At 24.3% G+C, this 22,317-nt stretch overlaps 4 protein-coding genes across 4 annotated transcripts; 1 reads left to right on the forward strand and 3 right to left on the reverse strand.

Annotated features, from left to right (window-relative positions):
• Positions 1-367: 367 nt before the first annotated feature.
• SRAE_X000175600 (Laminin B type IV domain and EGF-like, laminin domain and Low-density lipoprotein (LDL) receptor class A repeat and Immunoglobulin subtype 2 domain and Immunoglobulin subtype domain and Immunoglobulin-like domain and Immunoglobulin I-set domain and Immunoglobulin-like fold domain and Laminin B, subgroup domain-containing protein) lies at positions 368-8,700 on the reverse strand (the record flags this gene model as incomplete). Its single annotated transcript, XM_024652573.1, has 6 exons — positions 368-4,122; positions 4,924-5,027; positions 5,076-7,003; positions 7,131-7,145; positions 7,235-8,454; positions 8,577-8,700. The coding sequence occupies 6 exons, from the start codon at positions 8,698-8,700 to the stop codon at positions 368-370; spliced, it is 7,146 nt and encodes a 2,381-aa protein (XP_024499226.1).
• Positions 8,701-12,222: 3,522 nt separating this feature from the next.
• SRAE_X000175700 (SEA domain and Low-density lipoprotein (LDL) receptor class A repeat and Immunoglobulin-like domain and Immunoglobulin I-set domain and Immunoglobulin-like fold domain-containing protein) lies at positions 12,223-15,600 on the reverse strand (the record flags this gene model as incomplete). Its single annotated transcript, XM_024652585.1, has 4 exons — positions 12,223-13,547; positions 13,773-13,919; positions 14,179-15,105; positions 15,231-15,600. 4 exons carry the CDS (start codon positions 15,598-15,600, stop codon positions 12,223-12,225), a joined length of 2,769 nt encoding a protein of 922 aa, XP_024499227.1.
• Positions 15,601-16,942: 1,342 nt separating this feature from the next.
• On the reverse strand, positions 16,943-18,371 carry SRAE_X000175800 (Hypothetical protein; the record flags this gene model as incomplete). Its single annotated transcript, XM_024652596.1, has 2 exons — positions 16,943-16,965; positions 17,813-18,371. The coding sequence occupies 2 exons, from the start codon at positions 18,369-18,371 to the stop codon at positions 16,943-16,945; spliced, it is 582 nt and encodes a 193-aa protein (XP_024499228.1).
• Positions 18,372-21,515: 3,144 nt separating this feature from the next.
• SRAE_X000175900 (Hypothetical protein) lies at positions 21,516-22,030 on the forward strand (the record flags this gene model as incomplete). Its single annotated transcript, XM_024652607.1, has 3 exons — positions 21,516-21,605; positions 21,672-21,903; positions 21,963-22,030. 3 exons carry the CDS (start codon positions 21,516-21,518, stop codon positions 22,028-22,030), a joined length of 390 nt encoding a protein of 129 aa, XP_024499229.1.
• Positions 22,031-22,317: the final 287 nt, after the last annotated feature.

Here is a 22,317-nt window from a genome sequence, read left to right on the forward strand (position 1 = left end):
TTTTAGTGAAATACATGCATTGTATAGAATTAAATTTTATGACAGTTCAAATTTATTTTAGCATAAATTTAATTTATGCATATATTTTGTATTAAGATAATAATTTTGACTGAAGATAAGATATTAAAAATATAATTGTTTGATATATAAAATTATGAATAATATTGACTAATGTATTCTACATAATTTATCAATTTTAGAAAGTAATATTTTCTAATGTAGAAGTTTAAAAATTATAATCCGTTTAGGTGAATCTAAATACAGAAAGTAAAGTTATAAGTGTAATTTAAAATAATCTATATAAAAAAAAGTATAGAGAAAATGTCACTGGTTTTTAAAAGGATATTTCTCTAATTTTGTAAATTTCTTAACTTGATTCAAACCATCCCCCAAAGATTTCTTTGTTATGATGTCTCTTTATATTTCTATTTCCTCTGTAATGATTATTATTCTCTTTATGGGAAATACTTTCCTCACCGTGCTTTGCTGAATTCAAATAATAATGCTTACTTTTTAAGTGATTTTGTTTTTTTTCTTTATGTGAAACTTCAATGTCATTTGATTTTTTGTGTGTTTCTGAAAATGTAGCATGCAATTTGTTAGAATGATCTTTATGTTTCAAATATTTTTTGTTAATTTTATCATCATGCTTCATCATTTTAGCGACTGGACGAAGGTTATGAGAATAATTTCTCTTAGTTTTTATTTTAGGGATAAGATGTTTTCGCTTGCGTTTTCCAGGAACTTCTCCAATATTTAAAACAGCTTTTGAACGTAACATTCCATCTTTTGTTAATGCTTGACACCAATATGTTCCTGAATCTTCTTTGGTAAGCTCATTAAATACAAGTCTTCCTTTTTCAACATGAGCATTTTCTGGTAAATGATCTGCTTCTTCTTTAGACCATTCAAATGTTGCTGTATTATCACCAGTTACAATACAATCAAACCATATTCTTTCACCAAGTATTGGATTATCTGTTGATTGTTCAATTCTTACCTGTATAACAGTATCAGGAACATAAATTTGTACTTTAGCATAACCTTCAACTTCATTATTATTTTCCATTGTTACTTTACAAATATAAATTCCTGAATTTTCTTCTTCAAAGTTTGTAAACTTTAATTTTGTTCCTTGTACATGAGCATTATCTGGTAATTCACTTTCATCTTGTTTACTCCATTCAACATGAGATCCAGGAACAATAAATATTGGACACTCAACTTCACCATCACTTTCTTCTTCAAGTGGATAAATAGAAGCTTGTTCATCTGATGTATGACCAACACTTACTGCTGTATATGCTGATCCAACAAGTTCACCATCTTCATCAAGAACTTCACATCTATAAACACCATGATCTTGAGAATTATCAGCAGATTTAATAATTAATTGACTTGTATGTTTAATATTTGGAACTAAATTTCCACGTCTTAATTGTGACCATTTATATTTCATTTTTCCATCATTATCTCCATGCATAACACATTCAAGAACAACAGATTCACCTTGTCTTACAACACGAACATTTGGTGGTGCAATTTCTACTTGTATAACATCAATATTTCTTTCTGTATCTGGTTTAAGAGTAACTGTTGCACTAGCAATTTCTTTATCATTTCTATACCCATTACATTTATATTCACCAGCAAGATGATTATCAAAAGCATCAATAAATAGAACACCTTCATCACCATTACTTTCAACTTCTTCACCTGTATGAACATTTATCCATTTTATTTTATCAACAAGATTACTACCAGTTGATGTACAAACAATACGTGCTTGTTGTCCATGTGCAAGATATTGTGTAGATCCACCAAGAATAGCAACAGTTGCTACTTGTGATGGTTCAACAACTTCAATATAAATATCTTTTGATGCAGTTGCTATTTGATTACTACCTTTACATGTATATCTTCCTGAATTACCTAAACCAACACCAGGATGTTTTATAAATTGTTCAGAAATTGTAACTGGAATATAATCATCTGGTAAATCACCACGTTCTGGACCTGGATCATGAAGCCATTCTACTTCTGGTTCTGGTTCACCAAATGCTTCACATTTAATTTCTAATGGTTCTCCAACAGTTAAAACAATTCTTGGTCCTGGTGGATTTGTACGAACAATTAATGGTGAACCAATATTAACAATACCAGTATCTGATGCTTCACCAACTTCATTTTTAGCAGTACAAGTATATTCACCATTATGTTCAGTTTTTCCATTTTCAAATACTAAATATGCTCCATTTTCTTGAACTTCAATACCTTCTGGTAATTCACCACCATTTGGTCCAGTCCATTCAATTGTTGGTGCTGGTATTCCTGTTACAATACATCTAAATTTATGCATATCACCAGGTTTACCATTCCATACTCTTGGTTCAACTCTAGCTGTTGGTGGAGTTAATTCTTCAGTTATTTCAAGTTTAACAGGTGGTGCAACTCCTTTACCAAATTCATTTGTAGCTGTACAAATATAATCACCAACATTATGTTCTCCTGCATTTTTAATATTTAATTTTTCACCTTCAGCATGAACACCTTCAGGAAGATGACCATTCTCATGAAGATATCCCCAATGGAATCTAACTGGTGTATCTGATTCAGCTTCACATTCAAATGATGCTGGTTCACCAGGTCCTACTGCTAATAATGGTGGAGAAGCTGTTGGTACAGGTGGTTTTCCTTCAACAGGTTCATCAACTTTTATTTTTGCTGGTACAGATTCTTTACGTTCTCCTGTATTTGGATCTTGTGCAAGACAAACATATTGATTTTCATGATGTTTTTCTATTTTATATATATAAAGTAATCCTCTTCCATCATCATATACACCTTGTGGAAGTGGTTGTCCATCAGCTGTTTGCCATCTTAAATGAGCATTTGGTGTACCAGGAACATGACATTTAACTCTTGAAGGATCACCTAATTTAACTACTTGTTCAACTGGATCAATTTCTGGATCTCCCATTCTTGGAGCTTCTTGTGGAATAGCTTTTGCAACAACATTTAATATTGCTGGATCAGAAGGAATGTTTTGTCGTGATACAGGATCAAATGCAGTACATATATAATCTCCAGCATCAGTTGAATATGCTTGTCTCCAAATTAATTCTCCTCTACTATCAATTGCTGATTGAGGTATTGGTGCTCCACTTTTTTGAGCCCAACGTACATTTATTTCTGGATGATTTGGAACCCAACAACGGAATTTAGCTGATGTACCTTCAGGAACTGTTTGTTCAATAGGATCAACAATTGGTCTAATTGGTTCATGTGGTTCATTTATATTTAAACGAGCAAGTGGAGCTGGTTCTGGTGCTTCATATGGATTTCTAGGATCAGTAGCAACACATAAATAATTTGTATCATGAACACCTTTAATTGTTTTATAAATATTTAAATAACCATTATTTTCTTCAGCACCTTGTGGAAGTGATGAACCATCAGCAAGTGTCCATTTAAGAACAGCATTTGAATTTCCGGGTACCCAACATCTAAATCTAGCTGGTTCACCTTCTTCAACATTAAGAATTGGTGGTTCAACACGTGGTGGTACTTTATGTTTAACAACATTTAATTTTCCAGGATTAGATTGTCCTAAACCATATTGATTTACAGCAGTACATATATAATTACCAATATGATGTTGTTGAGCATGTGGAATACGAAGTGTACCACCATGTGGATAAACTCCATGTGGAAGTGGTCCACCAACATCTTCTTTATGCCATCTAACTTCACAATTTGCTAATCCAGGAACAGTACATGTAAATGTTGCTGATTCACCCTCATTAACAGTTTGTTCTGGTGGTGATACAATTGGTCTAGGTGGTTCACCTTTTATAACAATTAAATTAGCTTCATCTGTAGCAATCATACTACCAGATTGTCCAGTACATCTATATTGACCAGCATCTTCTGGTGAAACATTTTCAATAATAAGTTTATTTCCAATTTGTTGAACACTATATGGTAAATGCATTGATCCTACTTTTGACCATGTAACAATTACATTTTTTGGAGCTGGTTCTATTACACGACAATTCCATTTAACACGTTGGCCTTGGGTAAGTTGTAAAAATTTTGGTTCTTCAATTTCAACACGTAAACCTAAATATATTAAAATATTAATTATTAAATATATATATTTATCTTTTATTATAAACATTAAAAACACATATAAAAAATAAAGACATTGCGAACTTTATTTTTAAACACAAAAATTTAGATATATAAAAGTACCAAGATAACAATTAATATGGTAGTGAAAATAAAAATTTTTGTCAAATATTATATTGACAATAATAAGTGCAAAAATTTTAAAGACAATTTTACATTTAACATTATAAAAGCTAACAAAGTGCAATAAATTTTTTTATATAAAGTTCTTCAAGTCAAAAAAGCAATTTTTTTGATTATAATTATTTTGTGTGTTAAGGCAAAACATTGATATATAAAAAGACAATAAAAACCGATGATATGATTGCTATTCTAAATGTAGATTTAACATATATAATTGGTGAGTGTGTAAAGATGGTTATTACTTAGAATACTCTAATACATATATCGTCGAAAGCTATTATAATTAAAGCTTTATAACTTGTTAGATTCTTCTTCTGGATGTTTTAGAAGAACGACCATGAACATGAATACGATTACGACGTTGTCTTGGCCCACCAACACGTATATGAGTTCTTTGACCAGGCCGAGCAGCAATACGAGGATTGTTAGTTGTAGTAGTTACAGATACAAAATTAGAATCTTGTTCTGAAACAAAGACGACATTTTGTTGTTTTTGTGCACGATATGGATATGACGCTTGTGAAGGCCTGTATGCTGAATGAATAGAATGACGATTATTAGAATGGACATTAGATAAGGACATTAATGAATCAGTGCGAGTTCCCGTACCTTCATGAGATGGAACAAATTCAATACGATCTTCATGAATTCTTCCAATTGGTTCACAATCACGGCCACCACTCTTTTGACTTCTTGTATATCCTGGGGCGCATCTTAAAAAAAAATTATTTTATTTTATATTAAATATTTAATAAACTTACTCATTACAAAGTGGACCATAATAACCTGCAGGACAATTTCTACATTGTACTTGACCATTAGGACCAACATAACAATCAGATGCTCCTGGACATGGACATAAATTACAATCATATGGAGTACCATTTGTTGCATTTCCATAAAATCCTTTTTTACATGTTTCACAATGGAAACCTTCAGTATTATGTTCACAGAATAAACATCTACCATATGAATCACATCCTCTTGGTGAATGATTATGACATTCACATGGTGGTTTTTGTTGTTCTGGTTGACAATCTAATGGAGTTCCTCTTCTTGCATCACCAACAAATCCTGGTTTACATCTTTCACAATTATCACCTTCAGTGTTATGTTGACAATTAAGACAAATTCCATGTTCTTTATCACATTCAGTAGCATGTCCATTACATTCACATCTTTCACAAATTCCTAAATAAAGACCACCACCTGATCTAGTATAACCAGGAGCACATTTTTCACATGATGTACCAATATAACCTGGTGGACAAACACATTGTTCAACTTCTAAAGCTGTTAAACCAGGTCCATAATTATCAGCAGTATCAAGTGAAACAGATATTAATGATGAATCAGTACATTCAGTAAGATATGTCATTTTAATAAGAATTTCATCTAATTCAGCTAAAGCCATTAATAAATGTTCTCTTGTAGCAACTTGATCATCAACTCTTGACCAACGATCTTCAAAGATTTTAACATCAATAATATTTTCTCTATTTGGATGAAATTGTTGTCTGGAGTAATGATGAAGTGTAATACCATTTCCTTTAATAATTACATCTGGATCTGTATTTGGACTACCTCTACAATTAAATTTAAATGCATATCTTAATGATCCACCATATGATGTTACTTTATCACCAAGGAATTTTTGTGGAAGTTTCCAATATAATGTTTGACCACGAGCTTCATAAAAGTTTGAGAAAGTAATAGCACCATTTTCAATTAAAGCAGCTGATCCAGGAACAAGTGGAGTTACAGAATCACGTGATGTTATTTGAAGATCATCCATATCACCATGTAAATATTCAATTTTTACAGTATTACGTCTAAGTGAACTACTTGAACATTGATTTGTAACACCAGAACAGAAACATGGAATACATCCTTGTGGATTTGCTGGTGATAAATAGAAACTATTGGCAGAACATTGATCACATCTTTGTCCAGTTGTTTGTGGTTTACATTGACAATATCCAGTATGTTGTGAATGTTGTGAAACTGCACCAGAAGAACAAACTGGTGGTCTTGGTTGTGCTGGAACACATGTACCAAGATATGGACCTTGATGAGAACGTTCATATCCTGGAGCACAGTCTTCACATGATGTACCAATATATCCTGGTGGACATCTACATTGTTCAACTTCTAAAGCAAATTCACCTTGAGTATCTCTATCAACAGCAATATCCCAATTAACATCACCTAAACTAGTTGAATCTTGACCATAAGCATGAGTTGCTCTAATAAGAACATGATCTAAATCAGCTAATACCATCATAAGATCTTCACGAGAAGCTGGTTGACCAGTTTCATGTTCATAATTGTTTTCATATGTTTCAACTTCAACAACATTTGGTTCATTAGGAAGAATATGTACACCAGGTTTTAATTTATGTACAAGTGTTATTCTATTTCCTTTTAATATAAGAATTGGTTCATTTATTGGATGACCATGTCCTGTATATTGAACATGACTTTTAAATGTTCCACCATAAGCAGTAACTTTATCACCTAAAAATCTTTGTGGTAATTTCCAATATTTAATTTCATGACCTTGGTCATTTTCATAATGTGTAAGATATCCTTGTTTTCCAAAATCAAAATTGTGTTCATTAAATGTTTGAATACCACTTTTATCAGTTAAAGTAACTCCTTCAGAATCACTATCAAATAAAAGTTTTTCCTATAAAAAAAAATATACATTTATATAAAAATTAAAATAATTTAAAGCACAAAGTACAAGGAAAAAGGATTAATGTTATATAAATATGATAAGTAAAAACAAACAATTATTATATATGTTAACTTACACATTCAGAATAATTCTAAAAACAACACAACATAAAAGTAAAAAAAAATAAAAAAAAATTTACAAAGACGTTACAAAACATTAAATAAATATATATAAACTTACCTTTGTTCTATACAAACGTGAAGAAGTACATTGATCAGTTATACCAAAACAGAAACATTTAAGACAACCATGAGATGATTTTTCAGTCAAATGATATGATCCTGGTTTACATTGATTACATGATGGTCCAGTAACAAGTGGTTTGCATTGACATACACCAGTATGTGGATCAGCAAATGTTGTAGCTGATCCAATTGGATCACATTGATGTCTTGGAAGTGATGGTGGTGGTTGTGGAGCTGGAATATTAACAATACGAACAATACAATCTGGTGTTGCAAGAACACGTCCTTTAACATTAATAGCTTCACAAGTATATGCACCTTGATCTAATGGTTGAGCATTATGAATTGTTAATGTTCCTACACCTCCTTCAGAATGTTGTAAACATCTTGGTGGTTCACATACTGGACCCCAATTTAAACGCCAATTAATATATGGTTCTGGAACAGCAACAGCACGACAACTTAATGAGAATGTACTACCTTGTGGTACTTGTTTATTTGTTTCTGGTGGTTGAACAACTGTTGGTTGTACACAACCAACTTCATCAGATCCATCTTGACAATCATTTGTACCATCACATTGGAAACTTTGTGGAACACATTGACGATTATCAGCACATTTGAATTCTGTTGGTTCACAAAGTTCTCCTGGATTTTTCTTTTTACAATTTAATTCATCTGTTCCATCACCACAATCATCATCACCATCACATAACCACATTTTTTGGACACATCTATCATTACCACATTTAAATTCATTTGGTTCACATACTTTAGTAGCTGGGCAATTAGCTTCATCAGCACGATCACCACAATCTGGTTCACCATCACATACATAATCATTTTTAACACAATCATTATTTCCACATTTAATTTCATTACTCATACATGTTCCTCTTTGTGGATATGGTGTATTATATTCTGTTTGTAATGCTTGTGGTCCATAATGTTGAACATGAAGATTAACATATGCTTCTACTCTTTTTCCTTCATGTGTTGCAACACAAACATATCTTCCAGAATCTTCAACAGAAAGTGGATTAATTGTTAATCTTCCACTACTTTCCCAAGCAGATGATGGAAGTGGACCTCCAACACGAGTCCATTTAACTTCTGGATAATATGCATTATCAAAAGTTCGGGCACGACATTCAAATGAAGCTTCTTTTCCATCACGTGAAACTATTTCAGTAGGATAAACACTTATATGAATTTCTAAATTAAAAAAAAAAAAAGAATTAATATATATATATTTGCAAATAATTTTTTTTTTTAATATTTTTAATTTAAAATTTTTTATTATATGCATCATCAAACATTTGTTTGTTTTTTTTTACCTTGATCTGTAGCATGATGCTTATTACGAGTAGTTTGATGACGATTGGCTAGTGTTAAAATAGATATTACACATATTACAATGTAAGCTACCAGAAGAAATGAGGCAAGCCGCCTTTGCAGCATCGTCTACTTTCTAAAAAAAATTTTACAACTAGAATTTTTAAATAAAGTAACGTGCATTAAATAAATATAAAAATTGTAAAATTGTTTAAACAAATATCTTAATTTAATAAATATATTAAAATTACATAATTTATATAATAATATATAAATATAATAAATGAATAAAAGAAAATGACATTGTGTGAATAAAGAAAAGAAACATTTAATAAATTACTAAAAGTATATATATATATATATATATATATAAATTAAAATAGTTAAAATATTAAGATATGGTTAAAGAAGATATATAATTATACCTTGATCACAACATGCCTGATTGATTATGTGGTGATGAAAATTTTTCTCTTTTTAATAAGACTATATATATAAGATTTTCTTTAATAAGTGGTTATTGCCAATATAGTAAATATTTTATCAACAGTTTTATCTTTGTTACAAGGTAAAGCGTTAATAATAAGTCTATCTTCTAAATAGTTACTGCTGTTATGAAAATGTTATAGACAATTATGGCAAAAAAAAAGGTTAAGTTTAGACAGTTATATATATTCATAAAAATGATACCAACCGCACAGTTACAGATAAAGATAATAGTATTTACCATATATTAATAATCTAAAATAAGTATCACATAATTGGTTAATGAAGATTAATAAGTCATAATTAGGTAACTGTACTCTAAAGAAATTGTTTATATATAATTAATTTTATTTTATTGTTTATGTTGATAAGAAAAAAAAAAGACAAATTAAATATTTTGTTTAATTTTTTAAACTATAATATATTCTAATAAAAAGAAGTCACATCTAATATTGTTGTAATAAAATATTTCACAAAAACGACTATTTTTATATCATTAAGTAATAAATATGCTTCAATTGCGCAACGTAAAAAAGTACCGAGCCCCTTACACATTCTATGTTTGGCAGAAATAATATAACACTTATAGATATTTAGCATAGATATAATTTTCCATTAACTAATCACTATATAGTAATGATCTCTTTTTGAAAACTAAATTGCCTTGACGCTACAAGATATGTGTATCGTATAAATGATATTTATATAAAGTACGATAGAAATTATTTGACAGATTCTTTTAATTGTTACCGTTTGATAACAAATTAATTAATAACGTTAAAACATATTTAGAAATAGTGCTGTTTATAATCTTTTTCTTTATAAAATTATTTAGAATTAATTAGTTCACAAATATAAATAATATATATTATGGTTATATATATATATATATATATATATATATATCTTTTAAAATAAATTTAGGTTTTATAAATAATGTTATAATTGAAGGATAACATAATTTTAATATAAGGCGATGAAAATCATGTTATAATGATGATAAATATATTTATATAATAAATATTATATGGAAAAAAAAAGCTTCTATTAAAAACATTAATAAAGGATGATAATTAAATATAACTATTAAAATTTATTTTGTAATTAATAATCTTAAGTGAAAATTCATTATTTGATATTTAAATATAATTGAAAATGAAAAAAAGTTAGTATTTATACTTGAGTGATGTAAATATGTATAGTTTATTTAATTTAAAATTAATGAACTTAACTTTTAAAGACAAAATATAGATAGAAAATTCCAAAGAATAAACTAATAAATATAGTTTTCTGTGTTTCCGTTTATTAAAAACCAGTTCAAGTAATATGATTTTTAATTAAAATATTGTATATCTTACACTAATATAGTCATTAAAATAGTAAAATTAAATTAATAATAAGCTTTTTATAAGATGATGTTTTTGTTATGGGGAATGTGAAATACTATTATTTTTTTCGTAAAAGTATTTTATATCACATTAATGTAAATATATCAATATACTAATTAATGTTTTTATAAACTTATAATTTTATGCACAATAAATAAATATATGAGAAAATAAATTATTTCATTTAAAATTTAGGAATGCGTAAATCTAATGATGATGATAGAAACTTAAGTGTCACATTTAGTTATAAATTTTTTTTCCTTGGACACAACTTCAATTACCATTTTTTCGTAAATTAACTACAAGAAAATGTTACAATAAATAAGTAAATATATAATAATTATAAAAACTCCGAAAAATATTTTAAATAATTTGTAGTAATATTTTAAAAAGAAAAGTAATTTTTTTTTTATTTAGAAATTATGTAAATTATAAGTAAAAGTATTCATATATTTTTAACTTTTTATAACCTAATGTGATATTTAAAATAAATATTTAAAAATATGATTTATAGAAAATAATAGTAATTGGAGAAGACAATAAATTTTATCTTTTTTTAAATAACTAAATATACTCAAAATTAGTAAAAGACCAACATGTTAAATAAATAGATTTATAAGATAATTCTTTTATACGTTTAAAAAGAAATTTTTATTTAAATTTTATTATACATTTAAGGTATTAAAATATTAAAATTTAAATAAAGAATAAAAGTTAATCAAAAACTAAATAAATCAAAATTTTAAAACTTATCTTAATATTAAGTCTTAAAGTTGCATTATTTTAGCAAATAATTTTTATTATCTTATATTTTTACTCTAAAATTATTATTTATTTTTTTTTGTTGAATTTTTTAACTTTACTTAATAACTTGAGTAATATCAGTAAAAGAACTACTCAAAATCTAAAAGTAATATTTTATTTTCAGTCAATCATAATAATCAAAATAAAGATATCAACAAATTGAGCTAAAACATAACTTTATAATATTCAATACATATTTTGATAGTTTTTATTTTTCTTAAAAGTTATAATATACCATTAGTTAAATTTATTTTTTAAAGATAAAAAAAAACCATTTTCATATATATAAATTAAATAGATAAAATACTAAACTTTTGATTAAAATATAGTATTTGTATAATTAATAAAAAGAAAAATAAATTAAAATCATTATAATGATGTAAAATTTATCGTTATGTAAGTAATAAAAAGGTTTTACAAACAATACATCTTTTCCAGATGTATTATTATTTAATGATTATAAGAATAATGTATTTAAAAAAATAAATATTATTTTAATAGAAAATTTTCTAATTTATTATTTAATCTTTTATTATAACTTGTAATATTAAAAGTATAAAGTTAATATAAAAATCTCTCTCTTTATTACAAAGTAAATGGTATAATTTTTTTTATAAATTTTAAATTACCATTACATTAATTTTTTTTGTTATTTTGTTTTTTAAAATTAAAATTTATATTTTATAATTTAATTAATGATGACAGACAGAAAAATAAATTTCACAACTTTTGTATGTAATATTTGAAATACGATTTAATAATATTGAAAAACGAGTTCAATGTTTTTTTGTTAATATTTTAACTTTACATTTTTCATCTTAATTTATATTTTATACATATATATAACAATTTACTTTAAAATAGTATAAAATGATAACGAGCTATTTAATATTTCCCCTAATGATTAATAATGTTTGAAGCTGATATATACATATTTTAAAAGCTTTAATTTTATTACAAATTTTTTAGACTAACCTTGCTCTGCAACACGATGATGATGAGTCTTATCATGTTGATTATGATGATGTATTTGTTGACTTGGTGTATATTGTGGTCTTGGTGACTTTTCAATATGTTCTTTATGTTCTTCATTTTTTTGAATATCAATATGTTTATGAATATCGTGTTCATTTTTATAACTATCATGTCTTCCATCAGTTTTTGAATTAATTGTGGTAAATTTATTTTCTTTATCTTGGCAAAAAAGTTCATCTGACTGATCTAAACAATCAGATATACCATCACATACTGCTTTTTTATCAATACATTCACGACTATGTTGACATAAAAATTCATTTATTTGACATGTTCCAATATCATCATCTGTTTCAAAATCATCATCCGAAATTTTAATATCATTATTAAGTTCTCTATCATATTCATCTTTAAATGTTACTTCTGGAAGTGGTTTTGGTGTACGTATTGTTTCAAGAATTGGTTGTGTTTGACTTCTATGATATTCTTCTAAACGACGATTATATTCAGCTTCTTGGAGTAATCTTTGTCTCTCTTGTTCTTCATATACTTGTTGTGAAACAGCAGGATGTCTTGGTTGTTCAACAATTGGTGGTACTTGTGATGTGGTTGTGGTTGTTGTTGTTTGTTGTTGCTGTTGTTGTTGTTGTTGATGATGATGATGTCTTTGTGCAGCAATTTTAAAATAATCGCATGTTGTTTCATCACTTCCATCTTCACAATCATATTTTCTATTACATTTTAATGATGACGGAATACATTGATCATTATTACATTTAAATTCTCCATTTTTACATCCATCTTCTCTTAAATTATCTTCATTAACTTCATTAACTTCAATTGACTTAGAACAATTCATTTCATCAGCATTATTTCCACAATCATCAACACCATCACATATCTTATCATAATGTATACAATATAAATAATCAAGACCAACACACTTAAATTCATCATCGGCACAAAGTTCTTCCGAAGATTGTTTAATGTTTCGTAAATAATCACCATTTGGTTGATGTGTTATAATTTCAAATGGTTCAAAAATTTCTGTTTCTTTTGTATTTTGATTATTATTGTTATTATTATTATTATTATTATTATTATTATTATTATCTAAATGATATTTTTGTGCGTTAATGAAATATTCACATGTCGTTTCATCACTACCATCAGGGCAATCATAATTACGATTACATCTTTTTTCTAATGGAATACATTGTTTATTTTTACATTGATATTCATTTTCTCGACATTCTGAATTTGTCATGTTATCTGTGTTATCTTTATCTGTTTTTTTATGAACAGACCGTTTACCATTTTCTAAAAAAATATTTCATTTATGTTAAAAATAAATTTTATGGTAATTGATGTATGCAATTTGCAATGGTATTATTATAAATAAAAAAGCGTGATTTGTTAATTATTTAGTGTTAGAAAAGAAAAATATTTTAGCGATAGTGAAAATGTATACAAGCAGGTGAATGAAGGACATTAATAAATAATGTAGCACTTGTTAAAATAGTAATAACAAATTATTTTACATACGAGGTTGTGGTATGATGATATTACAATGCATTTCATCACTTCTATCAGTGCATTCAATTATTTGGTTACAACGATTTGTCCAATCTAGACATTTTCCATCACCACATTCCCATTTATCATAATCACATTGACGTAGGATATCAGCATCTAAATTTAAATGTTACATAAAGCATTGGTTTTTTTTTTATATAAATTCAAAGAAAAAGCAATACAATAATGCATGAAATAACAATTTATATTACTTAGTACATGAAATTGTATGTGCAAATTTTTTGTGACATGTACGATAATATAATGAAAATACAAAATTAATTGGTATTGTAATCTAATATGTGCAATAATAAAATTAAAAAATATTTAACATATTAGTAATAAAATGATTAAGCCAATTACAACAAAAACTTACTAGCGTTGTGACAACATTTTCCTTCAGTACAAAGAGTACCAGATGGACATACAGAATTACTCCAACAATATGTAGAACCATGTAAACTATATTCTGGTATTGACCCATCAGGACAAGTGACAGTTATCTGAGCATGATGTGTATTTGTTGAAGAAACTGTTGGTCTAACATTAGATGGTCTTTGTTTTTCAAAACCTGGACAATTAGCTTCATCTTTACCATCTAAACAATTTCTAATACCATCACATACTTTATCTTTTTCAATACAAACATTATCACATGAAAATTCATTAGAATTACATATTACTTCACCACAATTAATTTCATCATCTCCATCTGGACAATTAATATGTCTATCACAGAAAAATGATAATGAAAGACAATGACCAGATTTACAGGCTTTTTCTCCATCAGGACATTGTTTAAAATTGTCATTTAAAATATTTTCTTCTCTTGATACTTCTTTACTAACTTCTTCATATCCATATATTCTTACAGGTATTTCTATTTCAATAGTATTATCATTATATGATAAAGAAAATTTATAAAGACCAGAATCACTTGAGGTTGCACCTTCAATACGTAATGTATAATCTTTTTGTTTATGATAATGTGATGATTGTGTGTCCTTATAAATACGATTACTTTCTTCAATATCATAATCATCTTTAAACCAATTTATATTAAAGCTAGTTGGTATTCTATGAACAGAAATATGTATTTCTATTAAATTACCAGCTAATACATCAAGATATTTCTTTTCTGTTGATATAAAAGGTTTACTTTCATCACAATGACCATGCTCTAAACTTTCGTCACTTGAATCGGGGCAATCAGCAATATAATTACATAATTTACTTCTATCAATACATTCATTGTTGGATTGGCAGGTAAATTGTGATGGATGACACTGTGATACCATCTCATCTAAAAAAAAATTTGTATAAATATATAATTAATATACATATGTATCATTTATCATTTTTTTTTTAAGTTTTATAACAGTCAATTAATTAAGTCATTAATAAGGTAAGAAAATAAAAAAAAAATACCTTCAAATGAGACAAATTCAAATCCCTCAGAATTTAATACTAAATTTCCCATTTTTCCATGACTAACAGCATTTTCAAAAAAATCTCTAATTACTTGTTCATTTTTTTTGTCAGATTTAACATCAAATGTTACCAATGTACCAATAACTTGATGATATCGAAATAATTTAACAGAAACATTTTGTACATCAGTAACAAGTGATAACATTGCAAAAGTCGTTTTTTCTATGTCATTTGATAACTCATTATAATGTTTAGAAGTAGGATTTCTTAAATCTGTATGATAAGAAATATCAGGAAGATTTAATGTGATACGATATATCATAGAGATAGCTGTTAGCAGCGTTGCTGCACTGGCAAGAATAGCCATATTTTATTAGGAAATATTCTTTAGAAAAAAGCTTTGAAAAAAAAAAAGTATTATTATATAATATTAAAAATAATATAAAAAAAATGAAATAATTTATATTATATAATATATCTATTATACAATGAAATAAAATTTATAAAAATAAAATAAATTTATAATTAGGTAGAGAATTTTGTATAATGATCTAATTTTATTTGAATAAAACTAATAATATTTGGTAAGAATTTTAAATAAATATAAGATATATATTAAATTGAGGAGGGAGTATTTTACAGTTCAACACCCACAACCATCAGAAGAAAATGTATCTAGTCTGAGATTCTAAGAGCACACATTAGTCATCATTATATGGTAATGGGAAAAGCCTCAATCATCTATTGAAATTAGTAAAATTGTTGAATGAGAAATGGTAAGTCATTGTGATATTATTAATTACAAAGAAGCTTTCTAGAGAGGTGATTATACGTTATCGGCAATATGTTTATTATATTTGAAAAAGAAATAATTTTAGTATAAGTTAAACATATATATATATATATACCTCAATAACTTATTTGACTATATAGGAAGTAATGAAAAGTTAAATTAAATTGAAGAAATATAAGTTAGCAAACAATAAATTTGCAAAACTAACAATAAAAGGTGACGAAGATTCTATGGAGTGGATTGATTTTACTTATATTAATAAAAGTTTATTATATCTATTATCATAATTACAAAGTTTAATTTGCCAAAACAAAAGTTAAAATGTTTGGTCATTTGCATTTGTCTTGAACAAATTCTTAATGCTAACATGATAAGTTAAATCTAAACAAAGTAAAGTAGTTTTATTAAATACTATTCAAAATAATATTCTAATATACTGGATGATTTATAAAAATGAATATATAATATATTATAGAAAAATATTTATAAAAATTCTTTCAAATCAAAACAAATATTATTTAATGATACAAGCATTTCAATTTTATAAGTGTTTTTAATAATTTTATAATACTTAAAATAATCTACATTAATAAGATTTTACAATACTATATATTTATTATTGTTTAAAATTTTATGTAACATTAATAATATATAGACAATAAAAGTTTTTACTTCTGAATATAAATTTTTATACTTCAATGAAATTTGCAAACTTGAATATATGAGTAAATGATTTTTAAAGTTGATTTAGAATATAGAAGAATAAAACTAAGTCAACAATTTTGTGTTAACATTAAAAATTTTAGTAACTTAAATGTGACGTTTCAACACATATCATACTAATAAATTTATATACTCATTTGCCTAAAATTGAAAAAATCTATACTTATAAAAAAAATGTCTTTAAAAATTTTTACTAAGTATCTTCCGTTTTTCCTACTAAATAAAATTTTAAGGTGCATAATATATGTGTATATTTAATAAAGAAGTAAGATAAGAATACTTTTGAACTTAAATATATATATATATATCTTATAAATATTTAAATTACATTAGAAAAAAATAAAAAAAAGTTAATTGTGGTTACTTGCAAAGTAATTAAGTCTCAATTTTCAAGTCTTTTTAATCAAGAGAAATAAAAATTATTTATATAAACATTGTTTGTCATTAAAATATGTATATTTATATATAACTTAAAGAATATCATTTTATTTTCTTGGTACAGATTTTTTTTTTTGATTACATGTTTTCAAGATTATGTTGATATAATTTTGTCATTACATTTAAAAAAAAAGAAAGATAATATTTAATATATCATTTTATAATATTAAATTATACAACAAAATTATAAAAAAAATTTTTCAGTAATTTGTTTACTAGAAAAAAATATTGTAGTGTAAATTCAACAATTATAATTATTTTATCTCAAGAACTTCTTCTAATTCCACTTTATCTTTTTAATTTATTTTTAAAAAAAAAAAAAGTTTAATGAACTATAAATAATAGTGAGTTTTTAAGATTTAAATAAATACATGTAAGAATAATGATAACAAAAAAGTGTAAATCAACATCAATCATTTGACTATTTCACCTTGTGTTTATTTTTTTAACCTATTACAATAGTTTCATTTATTATATCTTTTTTTTTATAATTAAGTTTACAGTATATTATAATATAAAATATTTGGTATTGTAATATAATTCTAAAACCTTATTTAAATAGTGTAATGTCTAGGAAAAATTTTTACATTTAAATTTTTTTTTTTTTATTTTTAATATAACTTACACTGTTGTCCACTGCTTTCATTAATATCAATTGTTGTAATTGTACTTGTAAAATTTAAATCATTTTTTGTTATTTCTAATAATTGTTCTTCATTTTCTTTTGGAAAAATATTTGTTGTAATTGTTTCATTTGTATATATATTTTCTGATACATTTATATTATTATTAAGATGATTATTACTAATATCAATATCAGTAATATTTGTACCATCTTCATTCAAATAAAATTTAGTATCTTCAGAAGTATTTCTTATTCTTTCTTGATTATTGTAATTAAAATTATTACTAATCGTTGATTCATTATGAGATTTATTATTTGTAATCGTGCTAGTTGTTAAGGTTAATTCATCATTATTACTTATTGTTTCTGCTGTTATCTCACTTACAGTTGTTGTTTCATTTAACAATTCAATTTGTATAACTGAAGAATTTTGTATACTTTTTGGTGTTTCTTTTGCATTAAAATTAAAAAAATCAAATAATTTGAAAGTATTTATTTGTTGTGTAATTAGGATTAATAATATCAGCAAAAAATACTGTAACTTGATGGTTATGACCATCTTTTATTAATTATTTAATATTCAATAAAATAAAAGAAAGTGTTTGAAATATAATATTTATTCTAAAAATAAAAATTAAATAAAATATTAAGATAAACATAATAGTTGTTTTAATAAATGAATGATGAGATAAAATATATATTAAATTTCAAATAATATTTAAAATAATTAACTATGTATAAAAATTAATATTATACAAATATTGTGTAATATACGAAGGACATTGGCAAGTTCATTAATCTTTATTAATAAAAATTAAGAGTGCATTAACAAATGTGGAGAGGTAAAGAAAAAAGTATATAAAAATAGTTAAAAATGTCATTAAATATGACTTTTTATTGTCATTTATGATTAAAAATGGTATCATAATGAACTTGAAATTTGATAAAGATATTCTCAAAAGAATGTACAAATAGAAACATTATATATTTTACTTATATATTGCGCATTCATTATCTTTTAAGGCCGCAATCAAAATAAAAACATTATTAGATATGTGGATAAAGATATGATTGTACACTTTTATCAAATTTATTCTAATTTATAATAAATAGAATGTTAAATGTTTCTCGCCTTTTAAGGAAATATTATCATGGCATTTACTTATGTTACCCAATTATATTTGAATATTAATGAATGATACAATACATCGTCTACTAATTACTAAATTAGTACAGAGTGATAAAAATAACAAAAGAAATTATATTTCAATAGTATACTATATACATTTTATTAATTTATTCCCTTATATAAATGTATATAATATTATTGTATAACATTTTATATATGCCAAAAATAAGATAACTGTTAAATATCATTGATCTATTATAAAATGAGGTGGATTATCTATTATATAAAAGATGAACTTTATAAATATAAATTGATATTCTTAAATTATTCATGTAATAATATTTTTATTAATAAATAATTTTTATAATAAAAATATATATTAATAATAAATCATTCTCAATCATCTTTAAAACATTATCATTGTTTTTATTTTATTTTGTAATTATATAAATATAAAAGAAAACATGCTTATCAAAAAAAAAGATATAAATAAATTATAGAAAGATAACAAAATGCAAACATTTTTATATAGTAATATATTACAACTATAAATATATTTTTATTTGTAATTAATGTAAAAAAAAATTAAATGTGTTTTATAAGATGTAAAAACATTTATTTATATCAAATATTGCCACAGGTATATGATCAATGAGGAAAATTTTATAAATAGTATAATAGTGATATTATTTATAAGATAATTAATTATAATGGATCAACTTTTATATAATTTTAAGAAATAATATTTTAAACTACTTAACACAAATACCGACAAAATAGTATTGATAACAAAAATAATTAATAGAAGCTTCAAAATAATTGTCAATTTTATTTATATATTAACAATTTTTACAACCATATAGTTATTAACTTATGAAAAATGTTAAATTTTTGTCAATTATTATTGTGAAATGTCATTTATTACTATTAAAATATATAATTTATATAAATAATATATATATATATACTTTAGTCATAGATTATAACACCTTATACTTTAACACCTTCTTCTATAATAAAATAAGAATATTTCAAAAATTAATAAAAAGAATTTTGTTGCAAAATGAATATACATAAAATATTTCTAAAACTCATAGATTTGAGGATTTAAAAAAAAATCATTACAAATTTTAGTTTATCTATGATAAACTTAAAAAGATAAGATCATGAATACATCTTATGGTATCGAAATTCTTATATTTTCTGGTTGTCATAATATTAAAATTTTTTATTATGATAAATATTGTATAACTTTTGTGGTGGAATATAATAAGATTTCTTTTTATCATAATATTTTTTTTTATTTATAATGTAAAATTTTTTAAAAAAAATAAAATTATAAAATTATTTTATATAAAACATCTTTTTAAATTGGATCAATAATTATAAAAAAAATTCATTTTTTTTTGTTTTAAATAAAATATTTTTATTTTTTATTAAATGTTATTAATTTAAAATTTTATTTTCAAATATAAATTTGTAAAATTATATTATTGAAGTAAAAATATAATGTTTTTGGTAGACAAAGATAAAATTTATTTTCATTTATTTTAATATACTTTAATAAAAATAATTAATAATTATTATTATAAATGTTAATTTCTTCTAACTAATATCTTTTTTTTCTTATTAATTTAAAATAGTTTAATTTAAATAGTTAAAATGATTAAATTCTTTTTCCTCCAATATTTTAACTACTTTATTAAGATTTAAAGTAGAAAACATTATACTTCTATTACAAAGATTATTAGAGATTTTTTTACGTTTTTTATAATAATTAATGTATTTAAAGATCATCGCTTTTTATAGAATGTTTCATCATCACAAATTAAAATTTAAATATTTATTTATAATTATTTGTAATAATTTTTAACCATAAAATATTATAATTTTCAAAGTTATTATTTTAATAAAATTATAACTATTAAAATAAATCATAAATTAAATAATAGATATAACATGTTATTAAATATAAGTAACATTTATTTTTTTATATAATTTTAACTTTATTTTATAATTTGTAACAAAAAAAAAATTTATTATTTAATACTTAAATATAAAATACTGGATATCTTTTTTCTAAAATTTTTTATCTTTCATCTTTTATATTTGAGACGTAGTATAGGAAAAGCCATATAAATAAATAAAACAATATTTTATTAATTACTATTTTATGTTATTAAAAACTTTAATGTTTCATTATATTTACCTAACAAATTTTTTCTTTTTTTTTTAATTTGATCGTTAAAAGACTTTATTTGATACTTCCTTTGACGTCACATTTTATCCACATAATTTTATGACTATATATTGCAAGATGTGTTAAGCATAAAAGTCTTATGCAAATAATTTCCATATTATAAATAATATTCTTTTAGAAATTACTATAAATTTGTCTAAAAATCTTTTATCCCATCCACAATTAGCATTTAAATGATCTTTTTAAAATTTATATCTAATATCTATAAATAATTTTTTCATAATTATGTTTATTCTTTTATTTCAGACCAAAGTTTTATTTTATCTATAAATACCATTTAATTGTACTTTAAATATCATTTATCTCAACTTGAAATGTATTTTTACACAATATTGTTTACTTATTTTTTATTAAACGATTTTAATTTTATTATCAAATGTCAAATACATACAAATAACTTTACTGTAAGTTTTTTTTATTTAAAGTAAATACCATTTATATTTTACTCATTTTTTTTTATTTTTTTTAAGCATCAATTGAAAAAACCATATCATTGGATGAATTTATTGAATACTCATAAAAACCACAGTAATCAAGATATGCATAATAAAATTATCGTAAAAAGAAAATTTTCTGAAGAAGAATTTAAAAAAATGAATAATCAGTATGCTATAGAACAAAATAATGAACGGCTTATGAGAAATACAGCAAATGATGTACGTGATGCACCAGAACCTGTATATGGAGGTGATCGACCATCTGGTTAGTTAAAAAGAAAAATTTTCTATATTTATTTTTTTTAAAAATATAAATAATTTTAGATTGTGAAAAAAAAATACATATTTTTGTCCAAGTAGAAAAAGTACTTATGATGATTGGAAATGTATAAAATTAGAAGATTTATGTGATAGTCATCCAGATTGCCCAAATTTTGAAGATGAAAATCCAACAATATGCATGTTTCATTCTTTGGTAAGTACTAATTTTTTTTTTAATATATAATTATTATTTTTTTAAGCTTAAAAATCAATTTCAAATTTTTGCTAAAATTGTTAAGACCACCTTAGAACTGAAACGGGATAAACAATGATGGATATTATAATTAATTATTTAAAAAACCGCAAAAAAGAAAGAACAGCGATTATATAATTATACAGATCAACAATTTATAAAATT

This window comes from Strongyloides ratti, scaffold srae_chrx_scaffold0000002, assembly GCF_001040885.1.
Source record: "Strongyloides ratti genome assembly S_ratti_ED321, scaffold srae_chrx_scaffold0000002".
Taxonomy (NCBI): domain Eukaryota; kingdom Metazoa; phylum Nematoda; class Chromadorea; order Rhabditida; family Strongyloididae; genus Strongyloides; species Strongyloides ratti.